This window comes from Myripristis murdjan, chromosome 22 (genome assembly GCF_902150065.1).
Source record: "Myripristis murdjan chromosome 22, fMyrMur1.1, whole genome shotgun sequence".
In the NCBI taxonomy this organism is placed as follows: Eukaryota; Metazoa; Chordata; class Actinopteri; order Holocentriformes; family Holocentridae; genus Myripristis; species Myripristis murdjan.
In genome coordinates, this window is record NC_044001.1 from 5,797,430 (window position 1) to 5,818,333 (window position 20,904).

A 20,904-nucleotide genomic window follows, 5' to 3' on the forward strand; every position below is an offset into this window, starting at 1 on the left:
AACCAAAGCGTGTGGATAATGCAGTTAGAGAATTCACCGAGAATCCCGCAAGATCAAAGGGGACAATCCAGCCGACCGGTCTCGCCTTCCTCATATTTTTTCCATTACATTTCTCCACTGAAGTTTGTCACGTTTGATATGCCATGTTGGGAGCATGTGTGATTTTTGTTTTCTGTGTGTGTGTGTGTGTGTGTGTAAACAGCGGTGTCTGTGGACCAAAAAAAGCTGACGAAACCGTGCAGAAATCCCCACATAACATAACAGACGAGCATCGAATGGATTAATTAGTGGCGCCGTTTGATCGGCGGACCCGGTTTCCTCTCACGCCCCGGACCGCATCGGTCCAACGGCACAAAGAACCAGCCGAATCAAATCCTCGATGCCGGCGAAAACGTGTTCAAATGAGCCTTGTCCGTCACTTCCCCCTTTTTATTCGCTTTTTGGGTTTTGGCAAAACTCGCAGGAGCGTTTTCAAGGCCGTGTCTGTTCATGTGTCGCCGTCCTAAAGACAAAAACAACAGGTGTGCGCTCGTCTGCCTCCGTGCGGTTTTCCTCCACGGGATCAAATAAGCCACCCGGGCTGCTTCATCGAGTTGAATTTGACTTTATTTGCATGTGCTGTATATGAAATAAAAGACGAAACAAAGAAAAAAAAGAGGAAAAGTACAGTTTTCTCCAAATAAATAATAATAATAAAAAAAAAATGCAACCCCTGGGAAGGATGAAAAACACAACTACAAAAAAAAGACAAATTAATTAGAAAAACTACGACAAAACTCGAGGACCGACGACAAAAACTGCAGATTTTCTTCTTTGTTTTGCCAAATTTGGCCGTAATATTACTCAACACAGAATCACAGGAGTCTCCCAGTTAAATGAATAATAAGGTTATGATAGTTTATGTCTTTTTCCAAGAAATATTTAGTAATATTGTCGTATTAGTATGGTAGTCATACTGTAATAGTGTTATATATTGTATTCCATGTCGGTGGCTGCAGTCAGGGACACAACACGGCCCTATAGGAGCTGAAATTATCCAAGCATGTCTGTATAAGGTTGGATGTTTCTCGAGGCAGTGCACTGTGGGTAGTCGACTTCACTCTTAAAGCCGTCTATGTGCACGGTCTTTTACCTTTGACTTTTTTTTTTTTTTTTTTTTTTTTCTCATTGAACTTGAATCATCTCAGCACAGTTTGTTTGTTTGCACTGATGATGATGATGATGATGATGAAGAGTTTCCAACGCTGCTCAAACAGGTCGTCACATACCGCCACATTTGGGAAAATTAGATAGAGATAGATAGATACTTTATTCATCCCGAAGGAAATTCGCAGTTTTCCAGCAGTATCCACAGATTACAAGATTAAATAAATAAAAAATAAAGAATAAGATCTAACACACTAGAGATCTAGCTACAAAAGTGTGCAAAAAACAATGTGCAAAAAAAAAATTAATGGGGTTTTTTAACTTTGGAAACCCCAGCTACCCGATTTAACCACCGCCCCTTTTTTGAAACTCGATTACAAGAAAGATAAATGACAAGTACGGGACATAAAATACGTTTAAAACGAGGCCGGTGTGATTTGCTGCGTCTGACCTCACGGGGTTGGATGCCGTTTGGTCCGAGCTTTTATCCGAAGCTCTTCACGGCGCGGTGAGGGCGTACGCTCGCAGCCCCGCAGGCGCTCGTGGGATTTGAACCCCCAACTTCGGCCGTCAGTGACTTACACGCTTTGTTCAAGTGGATAAAATCAAACAAAATCAAATTTTTTTTGGTGCTAAAAATGTGGAAGTTGGGGTGATTTTTGTGGCGTCTCAGGCTCGGTCGGGGCGTGTGCGTGTGTGTGTGTGTGTGTGTGTGTGTGTGTGTGTGTGTGTCGCAGCATTCCTGTCTTGGTATGGGAGACCACAGGTGCCCCCCCCCACCACCACCTCCACCTCCACCTCCACCTCCACCCTTTTTCTCTTTCTGGTTTTCTCTCATTGTCTCTTTTTCCTTTCTCGCTATCTCTCACCATTTATCTCCCCCTTTCTCTTTCCTCGTTTCTCCTCTCTCTCTCTCTCTCTGTTTATCTCTCTTTTGTTCTGTGTGTATCTCTCCATCTGTCTCTCTCTCTCTCATTCTCTTTCTCTCTCTCTCTCTCTCTCTCTGACGTCAATGAGAAATTGGATGGTTTTTGATTATTACATGGCTGTCAGGCTCAGTGCTATTAATTGAATTGAATCCCAGTCCATCTCCTTCACTTCTCTGTCCCCCCTCTCTCTCTTTCTCTTTCTCTTTCTCTGTCTCTCTGTCTTTCTCATTCTTCCCTTTCATTTTCTTTCCTCTCGCTCCCTCTCCGGCCCTATTTCTCTTGCTTACATTTTTTTTTTTTTTTTGTTCCCTCTCTCGGTGTCTCCTCTCGTCTCACGCTCTCATTCTCTCTCTCTGCATGTCTCCTCCTTCTCGCTCTTTCGTCCTGTCTCTCTCTCCTCTCCTCCGTCTGCGTGCCTCCCAGTGTCACTCTTTTCCTCCCTCTCTCTCTCTCTCTCTCTCTCTGCATGTCTCCCTTGTTTCTCTCTCTCACTCCCTTTCTCTCACTCTACCTGCCGCCTTTCTTCCTTTTTCTCTCGGTGCCTTATTCTCTCTCACCCCCCCCCTCGTCTCTTATTCTCTTCCTCTTCATCTGTGTACTCCCTCTCCCTCTTTTTTTTTTCCGTCTGCCCCCCCTCCCCTTATTCTCCCTTCCCAGCACTCTCATTCCTTGAGCACTGTGATACTGTTGTCATGGTGACGCCCATCATTTTCTGGCATGAATGGAGGATACCTTATTGATGAGACGGCATGGCAGCTGTAGAGAGACAGAGAGAGAGAGACAGACAGAGAGATTGAGAACGAGAGAAAGAGAGAGAGAGAGAGAGAGAGAGAGAGGCAAGCCAGTGGCAGGGAAAATCAGAATGATCGGCCCTGCTTGGCTATTAAACAAAACGTTTCCTCCCAGTAATTTGCTCAATACGGAGGAGTGGAAGGAGAAGACGAGGATCTTCTTGAGGGGGTTTGGGTTAGTAGGTTGGGGTGACGGGCGCTCGGCTCCGAAAAATGAAAAATACCCACAAAAAAAAACGCGATTCTTCATCATTCTCAGCATGGAAGGGAGATTATTATTATTAGGAAGCAATGAACTGGTTTCACCGACGCCCCTCGTCGCCCGTGTTTAATGATTTCCACCGTGTAAACCCGGGAGCATGATGAAATGTTTCGTTAAATCCTCGAGCCTGAGCGCCGGTGATTTCAGGGAGGGGTGGGGGGTGGGGGGTGGGGGGGGTCGGGTGCTCACGGTTATTAGCCTGTCACGGTGTTTGTTTGCACGCCGCGCGGACCGGGCCTCGCCGTCTCAAGCAACGAGTCCAGCTCATTAGACACTCCTGATGCCGACGTGGCGTTCAGGGGCTTTGCAGCAGAAAAGATAATGCGCCGGGGTTTTTTTTTTTTTTTTTTTCGCACATCACTTTGTATCTCAGCAGCTCGAAACTGACATTGTTAGGCTGCATGGAGAAATCAGAGCCGAGTGTGTGTGTGTTTGTCTTTCTTTTTAAATATATAATTCAGAGTAAAAAAAAAACACACGGCTCGGTTTAATGTCAAAGTGTTTGAAATCGGTTTAGAACGAGCACTTTTCATAACAAAGCCACAGACAGTGTAAACATAGTAACCGTCGGCTGTAATGAAGGGAGGGCTCGAGTCGCCGGCCCCTTTGAAGCCTACACACACACACACACACATACACACATCAGGAGAGGAATAGCACCGACGCTACGTACAGGGGGGAAATTAATGAGAGTGTGTATGAGTATTAAAGATGCGATCGCAGCTGCCTGTCGCCTGACCTCTGACCTTTTCCTCTGCAGTCCACCTGCTGTCAGAGACCATCCAGGGGGTGACAGCCACGGCCACCGGGGTCCAGTACCAGCAGTCCTGGCTCTGCATCCTGTAAGCCACAGTGTGTGTGTGTGTGTGTGTGTGTTATCTAAGCATGCATTTATGTGATTATATGCATTTACGTACACACTGTAATATATTTGTGTGTTTATACTTCTATTTTGTCTCTGTTGTGTCTGTGTACATGTGTTTGTGAGCATGTGTGTGAGGATATGTGGTGTGTGTGTGTGTGTACCAGTGAAAGTCCTGCGTGAAAAAAATACTTTAATGCAACGGATGCAAATGCAGGATTTATTGTGTGCGCGCCCGCGTGCACATTTGCATATTTTGTGCGTGTGCGACATGTGCTCACCCGCCTCATTTGAATACCGCCTAACTGTTGCTGCTGCTGCTGTTGAGAAGAAAAAAAAAAAAAAAAAAAAAAAAAAAAGAGGTTAATCTATGGAAATGAAGGGCGCTGCCGGTGAGGTGAGGCGTTGACATTTATAATACCTCCTCCTCTCTCCCTCCGCGCTCCAGCTGCAACGTGAAGAGTCTCCAGAGGCGTCACGTGTGCATCTCCCGCCTGGAGAGGCCGCAGAACTGGGGGGAGAACTGCTGCGAGGTCCGCTATGTCATCCTGATCCTGGCCCCCCTCAAAATGGTAACTCCCCCCCCCTCCTCCACTCCGCTCCCCGAAGGGCGTGCATGATGGATGTGATTTATCTGTCCTGCATGATTATCAAGGCGTTTGTACATCCACTTGTTTGTTGATTACATAATTTGTTCACTATTATTTCACTCATTTTATTCACGTACAGTGGTCCCTCGTTAATCGCGGGAGTTACGTTCTAGAAATAACCCGCAATAGGCGAAATCCGCGAAGTCGTCAGCTTTATTTTGATAGATTTAGATGTTTTAAGGCTGTAAAACCCCCTCACTACATGCTTTATACACTTTTCTCAGACAGGCATTAACATTTTCTCACTTTTCTCTCTTGTTTAAAGACTCTCAAAGTTCAAACCTTCGTAGAAAAATAAGTCCAGTAAAACAAAAGCATGCAAAATTGCACTAAAAAAAATCTGCGAAACTGCGAGGCCGCGAAAGGTGAACCGCGTTATAGCGAGGGACAACTGTATTCATTATTCCATTTATTATTATTATTATTTTTTTTTTTATTTTTTTATTTTTTTGCTGTGACTTTTTATTTAGCCATCAACAATTCATCCACTTGTTTGTTTATTACATAATTTGTTCACTATTATTTCACTCATTTTATTCACGTACAGCGGTCCCTCGTTAATCGCGGGAGTTACGTTCTAAAAATAACCCGCAATAGGCGAAATCCGCGAAGTCGTCAGCTTTATTTTTTTTTTTTACAATTATTCTAGATGTTTTAAGGCTGTAAAACCCCCTCACTACATGCTTTATACACTTTTCTCAGACAGGCGTTAACATTTTCTCACTTTTCTCTCTTGTTTAAACTCTCAAAGTTCAAACCTTCGTAGTAAAATAAGTCCAGTAAAAAAAAAAAAAAAAAAAAAAAAAAAGCATGCAAAATAGCACTAAAAAAAATCCGCGAAACTGCGAGGCCGCGAAAGGTGAACCGCGTTACAGCGAGGGACAACTGTATTCATTATTCCATTTATTATTATTATTTTTTTATTTATTTATTTATTTATTTTTTGCTGTGACTTTATTTAGCCATCAACAATTCAGTCTGTATTTTTTTCTTTCTTTTTTTTCGCTCATTCAACCTATTCCCTCCCTCATTCATTCCGTCATTAATTTTTCCATATGTTAATTGTGAAGTACTCTGTGCGGTGCTGGGTTCACGGCAGGAATACTTGATGAGCTTTTTTTTTCAATTGGAGGAAGTGGTGAGGTCAGCAGGGGGAGCGCTTTCTGTTTCCTCTGCTGGTCTTTCTGGTTTCCTGTTGTCCTTCACCAGTGTTGGTAAAGTTTCTAAAGAGGTGTACAGTTTCTTTCCCTGGACGTGCAAAATCAAACTCAAGCATACGATCATTCTGAGCATCCCGCCACTAATATAGTAGTAATTGGCAGAGCGATTTGCATACCTTCCTGCTCTGCTTGCAGCTATTTAAGAAGAATATATATAAATATATATATATATATTCAGTTCAACAAATTAAACTTTTCTGGATTAGTCTGCTCATACAAATTCAATTAGAGTCAGTTGGCTTTCATGAAATCCTATTAAGACATTTCTTTTTGTTTTGATTTTTTTTTTTTTTTTTTTTTTTTTTTACCAAACTGAGCTGTGAATGAAATTATAGACTATTCCAGTGACTGCGAATCCCTCCTGGCTTTGTATAGAAAGCAGGTGCAGCGGAGGGTGACTGGCGGTGAGGGAAATTTCACCTCAAATGAAACGCGCTCAAGGGGCCTCGCCTCGCTCTCGGGGTTCATTTTCATTTTTTTTTTTTTTTTTTTAGACTTTATCTTAGGTTTAACTCGGTTCTCTCTGAGGTCTTACAGTGTTTTCGTTGGTGCAGCGGTGAGGACGCCAGGCTGCCAAATGTCTTTCCATCTGAAATCTGTCCAAGGGGCCACTCGCTGCGTTGTGGCCCGTTTGGCTGAAGTTTGTGTGTCGTCGCCGTAGAGACGGTTCGCCGTTTCCTTCGGCTCAGAGGAGCTTTCTGCAGCGGAGCGAGAGAGCCACGTCTCCTGTAACACCCTCGTCTCCCCCGCATCAAAACATAAGCCCTTTCTACTTCCCATCAAACCACTCAACCCTCCTGTCCTCCACTGCTTCATCCTGAGCCCTCTATCGCTACACACACACATGAACACACACACACACACACACGCATGCACACACAAGCACACAAGAACCATCGCTCTCCGTTCTCCTCAGAGGGCTCTGATTGTTGCCCCACTCCAGATGGAAACCCCCTCAGTCCCATCCTGCTCAAAAGGATTTCTGGCCCCACATTCAGACTAATATTCCCCTTCCCAGCTCACACACACACACACACACACACACACACACACACATGCACAATGCATTCACAAGCCGAGCATCAAGCCGTGGATCCTCCGAAGGGGGGGCGAGTGACGCAGGCAATCAGCAACGCCACAGTTTACTACATCATGTTTGTTTGTTTGTTTGTTTGTTTGGCTGACTTTCTTTTTTCTTTTCTTTTCTTTTCTTTTTTTTTTTTCCGGTCGTCGTGTTTGTGCCTCTCTGTAATGGCTCCAGTGCCCTCTCTGCCAGTCTTGCAGCCGACCATCCCGACCACTAATGGCATTCTCAGAGACATTAATCTGAGCCCCAAGTAAACATAAAGCATTATTATGGCTCAATTATCCCCTGATGGTGACTGTTCCTGCGAGAAAGCGCTTTGAAGCAGCATGATGGTAATGATAGCAGGAATTCCTCTGGTTGGCAAATGTATGTAATTTGTCATGTGTGAGGCAGGACCGACTGCATCGCCCCAACACTGAGGGAGCCTCTTCGCAATTATGGTACATGTTTTTTTTTGTTGTTTTTTTTCCTCCTCTTTCATTTTCCCACTGTAAATTTGCTGAACATGCATGTTTTTTATTTTTTTTTACACATGCACACACAGCCTCGCATTCACTCAGTTTCACAAATTGACACCTAAAAGCAACGCGGGACCATCAGTGTCTTCGACTGTTGTTCACCAGCGCCGCAACTAGTGATTATTTTCATTGTTGATAAATCTGCGGTACTGATTATTGAATCATTTAGTCAACAAAGAGTAAACAATAGGGAACAAACGCTCATGGGAAGTCAGTAGAGCCCAACGCGATGTCTTCAAATGTCTTCTTTAGTCTAACCTCCATCCAAAAAAAACCTCAAGTATTAATTTCATGATAGAACAGGAACGGAGAATAGGAAGGCAGTGATCTTAATGTGATCTTAATGAAGCTTGAATCAGCAGATGTTTGGGATTTTTCTTAAGAAACGATTCAAATTAATGAGGAAGTTATTGAAATTAGAATTGATTCATATTCTGTCATTTGAAAAAAAAAAAAAAAAAATGTTAACATTGTTTCAGCGCCATTGTCCACCAAGAAACTGTCCTTGATGTGAGCCGCTGTGTGAAGGGAGAGTGCTCCTCGCTCACTTCCCACACCCGGATTTTTTCCCAGGTGGGCTGGATATTCAAATGGGTGACCTTCTAATCGTAAGGCGGCTTCTCCAACCTGCAGGTAGGGAATCCTGTGGCTTTACACAGAAAGAGAGAGAGAGAGAGAGAGAGTTGGATAAACCAAGATCCAGCCTTTCAACTCTGGCTGAAATTCAGTTACCACTTTCTCCCTGAGAAAAAGCTTAAAGGCTTTACTCATTCTGTTTGCTGCAGCTGCTACTGTACGCGCTGAGCCCGGCTATGTTGGTATCCTCACCACCTGGCTAACAAGGCTTCCCTGGCACGGCGCTGTCCAGCCGCCTGCCAGCACGTTATTATCGTCGCTCCGCCACACTTTGTGACTTATGACGCCGCTGTTTGTAACAGATGTGGGATTAATGACAAAAGACCCCGAGCCGCCCGCGGCAGACCTGCGACCAACCTGCCGTCTCCAGGAGTAACGTCTACACGTGCCGCGTCCTCGGTGTCACAACAGATGGGAGCCGTGTTTGATCAGGGCTTAATGCACATTGTCTGCAGTGTATGACAGCAAAGCACAAGTTTCTGCTCTGTTTTGTAAAAATCTGTGTATATTTGTAATTTCTGCGAGCACTTGGAAGATAAAACAGACCCATTTTTAAGTTTAAGGATTGCTGGCAAAGTACTGCACTGCAAAAAGTCCAAATCTTACCAAGATTATTTCTCTTATTTCAAGTCAAAATGTCTTATTTCTAGTCAAAATATCTCATTACACTTAAAATAAGACATGATCAGCTCAGAAATAACTTGTTTTTAGACTATTTTCACTTATGGCACAAGTGAACAAGTGAAAATCTGCTTGTTTCATTGGCAAAATTTGTTTATTGTTTCAAGCTAATTTTCACTTAAAACAAGTGAAAATCGTCTGAAAACAAGTAATTTCTGAGGTGATCATGTCTTGTTTTAAGTGTAATGAGATATTTTGACTAGAAATAAGACATTTCGACTTGAAATAAGACAAATATTCTTGGTAAGATTTGGACTTTTTGCAGTGTAAAAAAAAAAAAGTGTATTCGCTTTTGTAGAAAAAGATTACACTGAAATGCTGGCTGCGATCGAGCAAATTCCTGGAACGCATCGTTAGTGATTTTAACGCTTTTAACGTGTCTCCCGGCCGCAGAAAAGCACCAAGACGGCGATGGAGCTGGGCCGGACGTTCGCCACCATGTTCTCCGACATCTCGTTCAGGCAGAAGCTGCTGGAGACGAAGACGCAGGAGGAGTTTAAAGAGGCGCTGGTGTTCCAGAGGCACCAGCTGACGGCAGCCAACCAGCAGCCCACCTCCGTGGAGGAGGAGGAGACGGACCCCCGCAGCCACAAACCCCTCAAGGTGGGCGTGTGTGTGTGTGTGTGTGTGTGAGAGAGAGAGAGAGAGAGAGAGGGAGGGAGGGGAATATTGTATTTGAAAGGGGTTTGATGGGTTGTTAGGGGGTTTCATGTGTGTGTTGGAGGGGCTACAGTGTGTGTAAATGGGGTTAAATGCAGTTGATGTTTATCTTTGTGTGTGTGTGTGTGTGTGTGTGTGTAGAGCTCTGTCAGTCGAGGGTATATAGGGTAATAAGTGTGTATCTGGGTGTTTTTTTATTTACTGGTTTGCTATCAGTCCCATCAGAACTACATGCATGTGTGTGTCTTTGTGTTAGTGTGTGTATGTGTGTGGGTGTGTGTTATGTCTATGTCTGTATCCTCTCTATATCCTGTGTGTGTGTGTGTGTGTGTGTGTGTGTGTGTGTGTGTGTGTGGCAGGCCTTACACGTTTCACTGTTTTAAAGCAGCGTATGTGTATACCATGTGTGTTTATATGACAACACCATGAGTCATCCCCACTTCCTCGATGGGAGGCGTCTGATTGGTCGGTGCTTTCTGTTTTTTTTTTCAAGGTGTTGGAAGTTTTCTCTGCTGCACAGCCAGAAAACTAAACGCAGCATGATGTCCATTTTTTTTTTTTTTTTTTTTTTTTGCTATCAAATTTGTAACACCTTAAAAATGTTGTGCACAGTTTCCAATACTTCCGCTCTCTCTCTTTTCATTCACCGCCTAGCTCGCTTGACCACCGCTGCTCTCTGTCTGCCTCTGTCTCTCTCTCTCTCTCACAGGGTTGCTATACACCAGTCCCTCACTTCAGCCACATTTTTTATCCCATTGTGGCAGTTTTCGCACCGATTATGGGTGAAAAAGGCAACTATGTGCGATGCTTTTTTTTTTTTTTTTTTTTTTTGGCCAGTTTACACACAGTTGACAGGACAGCCAACAGAACACAGGAGGTTAAACCGCTTGAGGATTTGTGACTGTAAAATGTGATGTATGAAATAGTTTCATAGGTCTGCAGACTATTTGCCTGATCTTCATGGGTCTTTAGTGTGTGTTTGTGTGTGTGTGTGTGTGTGAGAGAGAGAGAGAGAGAGAGAGAGAGAGAGAGAGAGAGAGAGAGAGAGAGAGAGAGAGAGAGACCTTAGAATATACAGAGAGAACAACAAAAAGCTAAACTCCTGGCTTTGGGAGTTTTACGGTGTGTTTTCTATACTGGACTGTATTATATTTGAGTCATGCAGTAACTTAACCCATTCAGACCTGCATTTTTTCTGCTGGGCAAAAAAATTTTTTACATTTTTTTTTAACTGATTCTGACTCCTCTCTAACATAAAAACAAAGTGGAAAAAACACATTTTTGCTAACTCATGTTTTTAATAGTTTTTTTTTTTCATGTCCATTACAATGGACATCAGACTTTGAAAAAATCCTGTAAATTAACCATATGATGTATGTTCAAAATTACTTAAAATATTATCACTTTTATGCTGACAGAAAATTTGTTTGGCCATCATGAACATAAATTTAGATTTTTGATTGAAAATGGGCACTTACTCCTCCCTCTCTGCAGTCGCTCAGCCATGCTTGTCTTGTCCGATGTCTGTCCCTCTCTCAGAGCTCAAAGTCATAACATGATTATGATTGGATCATCAGGATCCAACCAGTAACCAGCATTACTGACATCATTACCCAGTATTTATTGGTTTAGAGACAGAAATATGTCATGTCCATTCCAATGGACGCAGGGTCTGAAGGGGTTAATTTGTAATTTGAAAAGCGTTTGAAGACGACAGTCAGCTGCTGAGTTGTGGTGAGTGCAGGGCAGCCTGTAGTCCAGGACAGGTGCACTACACCTGTCGGAGTTCTAGTTAAGGTTCTCAGCCCGTCCAGGTGGCAGGGAGGGGAGTCTCTATGCCCAGACCTCCATGGACCTCCATGTCCCGGGACCAGGAGGATTAAATACATGGTGCAACGTGCAGGTTTTCAAAATGAAAAACAAATGAATGAATTAATTTTACGTTCGAATCAAAAACATGAAGAAACATGTCTGCTGCCGTTCTCTGTTTCTAACCTTATAATAGGATAAAAAAAAAAAAAAATGATTGAAATTGGGCCGATTTTGGCTCATAGACAACGTTAGAATGAAAATCCATTTGCTGCAGTGTTCGTGAACTGTCTGTGCAGCGGCATCTTCCTCATCCTCATCACCGTCTCACTCGTCTCATCTTCGTCCTCCACCCCCCCGTTCTTCATCTCTTTTCACAACATTTACACATTTCTACCTTTTTTTCCTCCTTCTCTCTCTCTCTCCTTATCCCCAGTGCCTCCCCCTCAGACCCTCACCACACTCCCCCCACCTCCTCCTCCTCCTCCTCCTCCTCCTCTTCCTCGCCTCCCTGCTTGGGTGGCTCGACTCTTCCATCTTTTCTCTCTCCCTAATCAATCAGCATCAGCTCCTGCCAGGTCTCCTCAGTGGGTAAATGACCTTACATCTCTCACAGTCCTGTCAGTGCTCCCCACCCCTCAGCCCCACACAAACACACACACACATGCACACACACACACACACACATGCACACATATCTCCAGAGGCGCTCTGCTCAATGCCATGGACCAACATCTCCACCTAATGTCGCCGCTGACAGGCCGGAGCTCCCAGACATTTCCCCTTGTGTCTTTTTTTTTTTTTTTTTTTATAGCGAAGGGTTTGCTTAGGTGTTTATCCCAGGGCTTGAAAGGTTCAGTGCAGTGGAGGAGGGATATATACTGGAGAGAGAGAGAGAGAGAGAGAGAGAGAGAGAAAAGGTGGGAGATAGGGATAGGGCAAGGGAGAGTGAAAGTCAGAAAACAGAAAATGATAAAAAAAAATGGGAGAGAAGAGAGAGAAGCAGGGACAGTAAAAGGCAAAGAGCAAAGCCCTCGCCCTCCTCCCGCCTCCCTCCACATCCGAACGCGGCGCCGGACCACCCGCGACCGCATATCGCTTTCCTGTACTTTGAGAAATGAGGCCAAATTGTTGTGGCGTTTTGATGTTTTTGCTTCCCGTTGCCTCACACTATCAGCCATTCAGAACGAATCGCAAACAGGTGGACGGTAATTCCTCTCGGAGACTTTTTGTTTATCGAACCTGAGCCAAATGCTGGCGAGGGGCCACGGTGGTCAGGCCCCACACACACACACACACACACACACACATGCACACACGGACACACACATGCACACGCCGCCTTGTAATAATAAATGATTTCATTATGTATAGGGATTTAATGGATCAGCAGTCCTGTGTGGCTTCATAAAACGAGCGAGCCCGCTTAGGAGAAAAAAAAAAAAAAAAAAAAAAGACAGACGCCGTTGTTTGTTTCCAGGTTGTTTACATCAAGGTAAACCGCCTTCCTCTGCCAGAAACCATCAAAAATCTTAAAAAAAAAGGAATGATTTTTCCGACCCCACGCGCGCCTCCATTTGAAGCTGTAATCGCGTGTTAAACAGTGAAAAGGAGCGGCCGGGTAATTGATTAATTGCTTCATAAGCCCGGTGAGGACAGCAGAATAATTTCCCATCCTCTGCAACACCGAAAGCTTATCTTTTTTATTAAGTACTGTTTCCCCACTGTTCCATTTATTGAAGGTTGCTCCAGGTAATGAAAGCAGGCTAAATACTGAACATGTGCATGTCAAATGAGAAGAAAAAAAAAATTCCTCGCAGACATTTCATTCTAACCTTCTCGGCTCTTTCCTTCCCTCCGCAGTGTAAAGATTTCTTCAGAGCCGGCCGAGGGATTTATGAGGACTTGTGTCGCAGACTGCCTCTCTACCCCTCCGACTTCACAGATGGTAGGCTGGACCTGACTACCTTCCCTCTATGATTCTTCTTTTTTTTTTTTTTTTTTTTTTTTTTTTTGTGAGAAAGTGAATCATCTTCCTTATTATGCCACACCGGGGTGGCGCTGGCAGCTCCTCATTTGTCTGTCACCCTTTGCCTCAGATACATCTGCGCTGCATCTGTGCTGCATCCAGAGTTGTCCCCGACTAAAATCACCGTCTCCGATGTCTCACTGTTGCCGTATGCTCCCGTATGTCCAGTACGATTGTAATTTCCCAAGGACATCGCCCCCGTACATGCCCGCGCTGCAATCTCAGCTGACTGGAGGCTTTTATTGACCGAGCAAATTGTCCTCTTTATCAGCAAATCCCTAAACGCTGTATCTTCCCAAATCATTCCTCCCGTTTAAATAAATGCAGTGAATGACCTTGAGATCTTGTGCTTTTCGGAAAAATAAATAAATAAATAAATAAAAAAAGGGGGACAAGCGCATTTTTTCCGATTGTTGTTTACCTCTGAGTGTTGTCTCGTCGCGACGCCAGAGACGAGACGAGCCTGCGAACTTCGGGACTCGTTACTCATGCGGCGAAAAAAAGTCTGACTCAACAAATATGTCCTCAAAAACCTAAAGAACGGATTAGCTGACTCATTTGACCTTGGATGCAAAAACATGACCGTGCAGAGTCGAGTCGAGTCGAGTCGAGTCGTTGGATTCTCTCCACTTCGGCTGCTCTCTTTAAGCTCTTTTTTCCATTTCGTGATACCCAAACGCATCCATCGGGCTGTAACGAAATCAAGATATTTCTGTCTTGTCTGATCAGATAATGATCATCCAATGAAGGTCACAGGACCAAAATCATTGTGATCCCATTAGAGCCCAATTAAAGCGTTTTCTTTTTTTCTTTTTTTCCCTCCCCGCAGTGAGATATCAATCATTTGAAAAAAAGAGACAACTAATCTCACAAAATGATTGATGATGCAAAACTGGAACAAATTACGGTGATATTTAAAGGGCAGTAGGTAACATTAATCCGTGCACAATGTGTTTACATGCTGTATAGTCCATATTTTTAGAGATGCTGGGTGCTCAAGTCAGGGCGATGAAGGTTTTTGCCCCTAAAATGCAGCCTTTCGGAAATGATGCTGATGTCTTCTTGGAAACGAGAGCGTGTTGCACCTCCTCCACTCCATCATGCGGCGACTGTGACTCAAGTGTTTGTGTTTTGGCTCCCCTCAGGTGTAGTTGGCAGTAACAAAACCCTGCTGAAGTACATGACCACAGCCATCTTCCTCTACATCGCCATCCTCCTCCCTGCCATCGCCTTCGGCTCCCTCAATGACGAGAGCACGCGCGGCGAGATCGGTAAGATCACACGCACACCCTGGTTCTGGACGTAAACTCACCATTCACACTCTCCATAGACATTTCAGATGATCCTGATGCAGAAATCCTGATTTTAAGCACACACTGCAAAAAGTCAAATCTTACCAAGATTATTTGTCTTATTTCTAGTCAAAATATCTCATTACACTTAAAATAAGACATGATCACCTCAGAAATAACTTGTTTTTAGGCAATTTTCATCTGTTTCAAGTGAAAATTTTCTTGAAACAAGAAACAAATTCTGCCAATGGAACAAGCAAATTTTTACTTGTTCACTTGTGTCACAAGTAAAAATTTGCTTGTTCCATTGGCAGAATATGTTTCTTGTTTCTAGCAAATTTTAACTTGTTTCAAGTAAATTTTCACTTGAAACAAGTGAAAAGACAAGTTATTTCTGAGCTGATCATGTCTTATTTTAAGTGTAATGAGATATTTTGACTAGAAATAAGACTTTTTTACTTGAAATAAGACAAATACTCTTGGTAAGATTTGGACTTTTTGCAGTGCAGAACTGAACTGGTTTCGAGGATAGATTCAGGAAAGCAGATTTAAAAAGCTACCTCTTCTGCAGACATTAAAATGCAGCAGACACAATAAGAAATCCAAACATTAATCAATACAAATGAGTGTTTCCCTGCTGTGTGAACTCTCTCTCTCTGTGTGTGTGTGTGTGTGTGTGTGTCCCGCTCGCGCCAGATGTCCGGAAGACGATCATCGGCCAGAGCATCGGAGGGGTCATCTACTCGCTGTTCGCCGGCTCTCCTCTGGTCATCCCTCTCACCACAGCTCCCCTCGCCATCTTCATCAGCGGTAGGCCTCCGCTCTCTTCCTCGGCTCAGCTCAGCCGCGGCGAAAACGTACTTATCTCCTTACAGTTTCTGCCGACGGGCGATTTGGAGAGGGAGGAGGGGAGGAAAAGGGGGGGGCTTCTAAGAAGATTACGTCAAAATCGAGAGAGAAGGAGGCACCCGACCATGTAGAACAGCAGCCAGAAACTCTTCCTGTCCTCATTTGCTCTCTCTCTCTCTCTCTTTCTCTCTCTGTGTGTCTGTCTGTCTCTTACCAGAAAACAGCACCATTTGAGTGATTTATTTTGTGTGGAGTAGATGTTTATTCACACATATGCTCCTAATGAGCTTTTCTGTCGGCTAACAACCTCGTGTCTCCGAGAGGAGAGCGCTCGTTCTCTCCCTCGTGCCCTCAGACTCCTCTTAAAAAAAAAAAAAAAAAAAAAAAAAAAAAAATCATAGAAAAGTGTGTAACAGGTTTGCTGAAACTGTAAACTTTTTTTTTTTTTTCTTCACAGTCGTGTTTTGCTGCCGGTTGGAATTTAAATGTTCGGGCAGCAATATGAAGCAAAGTGGTCTCTTGCCAAGATGTAGTTTTAATGCCGCGGCGGTTTGCTGTGTGAGTTGTGTGGCGCGATCATCTTTGGAGTAAACGGGCTGGAATTGCACGAGGCGCATTCTCGCGGGGCTAATTAGAGTACATTACCGGCGGTCTGTCTCCCAGCAGAACAATGGCTTGTTTGTGAAGTTGCAACTCATCTGCACACAAATACATACTCGACATTACGACTAAATTGTGATTGTTTTACCCGAACCCGTTATTACATTTATTGTGTTCGTCGTCTTCCTAGGTTTTGAATGAAGTGCTAATTACGCCCCCCCCCCCCCCCCCCCCCCCCCCACCCCCCCCCACCCCCACCCCACCGCTCACCGCTCCCCCCCTCCTTTGCTCGGTTTTGGTGTAAAGTCGATCTCTGACATCGCCGATGTTCTCATAATCATGGGAAATCCTCGCCGAGTCACTTCAGGCACAGCGGTGGTGGTCAGAATAAATTCTTTTGGTTATTTTATGTGTTTATTTACAGGAGACCAAAAAAAAAAAAAAAGTTGTTGTCACCATTTTATTCTTTATTTATTCTGCTGCTTCATTCCTCTGTTTGTTCATTAAAATGCCACCGATTGGATTTTAAAAACGTTTGGTGGACGCAGTAACACTGATTAGCCACATGGGGGCGCCACTTTGTTTGTTTTTTGTTTACGTATCGTGCTGTATCTTAGACACCGCCGGTCGGATTTTGAGCAAACTTTGCGAAACTAGTCTATGTCACTGCTCCGTTCCAGCATTTTCAGCACCGCACTGATTGGCCTGCAGGAGGCGCTACAGCAGTGGGTGAAACCGGGGCGACCGACAATGTTTGTTACTGATTGGCTCACAGGCTCAGAGTTGTTTTATTCATTTTTCATTTTCATTTTTTTTTATTATTGTTTCCAGTTCATTTTTGTGTCCGTTAGTCTCCAAAGTGGGTTTGCTTGTTTGAAAATGTTTATTTTTATATTTATTATTATTATTTTTTATAATATGGGGGGTTTTCCAATCCAAAGCCAACATGCTGTGAAGGCTCAGTCTAGTTTTTATTTTTATTTCGGTTAACTAAAATAATTTTTCACAGCTAGTTTTAAGTGCATAATGTTTATATCGGTAATAGTTAATAGCATCTCAAATGTCTCTCGGTGTGTGTGAGTGTGTGATTGCATGCGTCTTTATGTGCCTGTGTGTGTATGTGTGTGTGTTTGTGTGTGTGTGTGTGTTTGCAGTGATCCGAGGAATCTGCGATGACTACAAACTGGACTTCCCGGCTTTTTACGCCTGCATCGGTCTGTGGAACTGCCTCTTCCTCATCCTGGGAGGGATTTTCAACGTCAGCCTGCTCATGAAGCTCTTCAAGAGGTCTGTTTTTTTTTTTTTTCCCCCTCCTCTCTCCCCTCCGTTCACTTCATTCTCATTCTCTCGGATTCACCTCACTTAAATTCATTTCACTTCAGCTCAGATTCTGCTTAATTCAATCCTGTTCACTTTACATATCCTTGCAGGGTTATTTTCATGCCATGCCTGCAACAGTAACCTTGGCAAAACAATGAAATCTCTTTTTTGTAGCGGGTTTTTTTTTTTTTTTTGTTTGTTTGTTTTTAGTTTACTCATCTGCCCTAGTTTCAGCGAGACAGTTACAGGGCTAAAATATAATTTACTGGACCCTGCTGGAAACATTGGGCGTATATATATGTGGCCCCACAATTTACAATAGTTACTTAGATAGATAGATAGATAGATAGATAGATAGATAGATAGATAGATAGCATATAGTGATCACAAACTATTTCCTAATTAAAATCACTATTTAAGATCTCACTGTGCACATTGTGTCACTGAGGTTAGTTTTTTTGTTTTTTCATTATTTTTTGCTTTTTTATTTCAGTTTGACTGTAGTTCATTTCTAGTTTAGGTTCTAGTTTTATTTGTTTTATTCGTTTTTGATACAGTATTTATATACCGACAAGTGTTTTGCTCTTTATTTAGTCTCAGTTTTACTTTTAGTTTTATTCTAGTTTTAGTGTTTTTGTAGGGTTGGTGTTTTTGAATGGTATAATGATGAATAGGTGCACTTGTATAAAGGTATAAATGTACTTGCATGAATGAATTTTAATGAATGAATAATACAAATATAAATCTTTGGCCAACATTCAATCTTTTTTCTTTTCTTTTTTTTTTTTTTTACATTTATTTTTATTTATGTATTTATTTACTTTTTTTTGGTCATTTTATTCCACACAAGAAAAGTGTCATTTGACTTTTAGCCCATTTTTTATTTTTATTTCAATGGTTTTAATTTGTTTTCAGTATTTTTTTCCTGTCATTTTATTTTTTCTCTCCCACAATAACCCGAGCTGTCGTTTCTCTGGATGCAGGTCGACAGAGGAGGTCATCGCCCTGTTCATCTCCATTGCGTTTGTAGTTGATGCAGTCAAAGGCACAGCCAAAAGTAAGTGGCCGTCCGGTCCAGAGACGCACGTCACAGAGGCAGTCGGTGCTTCTCTTTTTTATTCCTACTCCTTCCTTTGCCTAATGGGTGGAAAGATATCAATAACACACCTGCTGAAACTCTGAAAAGTCCATTACAGATCAGGGAAGACGGGAAATTTAATAAATTCTAGGGACAAAACATGGAATATTATGGAATTATGTCCAGCCTCTGAATCTTAACCCTATAAAGCCTGAACTATCAAAGAATTGGCAGAAAATTCCATTTTTTTTCAAATTGAACCTTTTATTTAGTCCTATAACAAAATGTAAAAAAAGAAAAAAAAAAAAGATTTTTCAAAAAATATGTTATTACATACAATTTTTCTGTTGTATCATACATGACAGTACTTGAAGTTGAATGGTATGGTCCAGGGTGGACAGGGGAAGTGTCCAAAGGTATACAACAGTATTTTGGTCAAGTCTTGATTAAACTGAAACGGAATGTGTTATTTGATAACGTGTATCATATATGATACAAATGGCTTTATAGGGTTAAGTGCGTTTAACATTTTGGTCAAGTAACAAATGCTACATTAGGTTTGCACAGGACATGGAAATTCAACATTTTAGTCATGGAAAGTCATGAAAAAGTCAGGGAGTGTGACATTTGACAGAGTAGGGACGCTAAATCATGGACTGCTGCTGGGTCGGTGGTTTAAGGTGAAAAATATACTTTCTGTATGATTGGTTGGTGAATTCTAACACTTTTCTCTCTTTCTCCCATCTTCCTGTCTCTGTCTGCTAAATGCTGTTCTATAAAGCAGTGATGCCTTCAATGTACATGTATCACACAATATAATATTTACAGATGAAGATAGCAGAATGTAATGTAGAATTTGAATGTGATGTTTTCCTATTTTGGAGATTGCCAGTTCAGTGGTTCAGTGTTTTTTTTTTTTGTTTTTTTTTGTTTTTTTGGACAGTCTGTAAAATACGCTCCCAGCTCATATTCCATTACCATGAGATGAGTTTGGGTCATTTCGTGAACACTTTCATCCAAAATAATTTGCACGAACACAAGTGAATACACTCTCGGAGTGTTTCCAGTCTCCTGCACAACTTTGTTTCCCTCATAACTTTCTCCCGGTTTGATGTAAAAGGCCCGGAGACCAGCATTCAGAGCGTGTCACACGCTCTCCCTTGAATGAAATGAAAAAAGAAATTCTTTCTATTGGGGTTGGGGGCTCTTGCAGGCAGGGTAGACCCCCACCCCCCACCCACCCTTCCTTTTCAAATGGTGGATGAAACGCTGCTATACAGACTCTTAACATGCTGGCCTTCAGGGTGATGCTTTCTAACTAAACACTTGATGTGATTCCAGTCTTTGCCAGCTACTACCGTCCCGCGACGCTGCCTAATGGAAGCGTAGAGGCCTTCCATCAGCTGCCCGACGGGGGAAGCCTGCTGGGGGGCAACGGGAGCGAGGTGGCGGCTGGCTTGGCGCTCAGTGCTCAGTGCTCAATCTTCCAGTGCACTCGAGAGAGGCCTGTCCTCTGCCTCCTGCTCATGCTGGGGACATTATGGATGGGCTACACCCTCTACCAGTTTAAAAGGAGGTACGTGGAGCTCTGCGGCGCTGCAACACACTAAAGATAAATCACTGGAGAAGTTTAAATTGTGTTTGGATGGAGGCGCTGCCGCCGCGGAGGAATAATGCTGAGCTGGGGCTTTACTCTGAAGATTGTCAGGAGTGACAGAGCTTGCAGGAACCTTCCAGACTGGCTCTCGCAAAGCTCCACTTTTTTTTTTTTTTTTTTTTTTGTCAAAGCTTCTGTTCCAGCCTGTGATTTAATAAGCATTAATATTCTACTTCTGATTGCTTCGAGTAATCAAATCAACCTCAAAGCTGGATTCAATTGTGTAAGCAAAGGCGGACCGGGGTACTTAGCAGTGTCAGGATTGCAGCCATTGTCCTTGTCTTGTCTACAGTAATTGTATTCCTCTATTATTTGTCTCTCCCCGCTCCCTCCCTCCTCTCTGTCTGTCTTGCAGTCCGTTCCTGCATGCCAAAGTGAGGGAGGTGCTGTCGGACTGCGCGCTGCCGATCTCCGTGCTCATGTTCTCCTTCATCGGCTCCTACGTGTTCAGTGACATTGAACGTTAGTATCATTCACAGTGTCGCTCGAGAGCCCGGGGTGAGGGAGTGCTGCATTCGATTCTTTTCACGCCAAGACAAAACTATATTGCAGTTTGGAAAAGGCGTTCTCAGTCGCCTTACCCAGTTTTCAAATTGTGCAAATTTTTACTTAACATACTATCCCGGCCTCAAAATCCCATGTAGTATCCAGAATAAAAACTCTGATGTCAAATTACATAACACATCGTGCAAAATGATATGTCTTTGCTTTAAGGAGGCCGGGTGTATTCCTTGCTGAAATGTCTTTGCTGCATTTAAAAATAAAACTAGAGATAATCAAATCATACAGTCAAAAAAAGACAAGAGCAGATACGTTCTGCAGTCGTGG

At 43.1% G+C, this 20,904-nt stretch overlaps 1 protein-coding gene across 2 annotated transcripts in view; it reads left to right on the forward strand.

Annotated features, from left to right (window-relative positions):
* Positions 1-20,904, forward strand: part of slc4a11 (solute carrier family 4 member 11) — a 107,099-nt gene that overhangs the window by 69,400 nt on the left and 16,795 nt on the right. For both annotated transcript variants that reach the window (XM_030044553.1, XM_030044554.1), the window contains exons 6-15: positions 3,889-3,970; positions 4,439-4,562; positions 9,176-9,385; positions 13,115-13,199; positions 14,426-14,551; positions 15,269-15,382; positions 17,176-17,308; positions 18,325-18,398; positions 19,761-19,995; positions 20,432-20,538. In XM_030044553.1, coding sequence (XP_029900413.1) covers positions 3,889-3,970; positions 4,439-4,562; positions 9,176-9,385; positions 13,115-13,199; positions 14,426-14,551; positions 15,269-15,382; positions 17,176-17,308; positions 18,325-18,398; positions 19,761-19,995; positions 20,432-20,538 — 1,290 coding nt within the window. The remainder of the gene's footprint in view (positions 1-3,888; positions 3,971-4,438; positions 4,563-9,175; positions 9,386-13,114; positions 13,200-14,425; positions 14,552-15,268; positions 15,383-17,175; positions 17,309-18,324; positions 18,399-19,760; positions 19,996-20,431; positions 20,539-20,904) is intronic.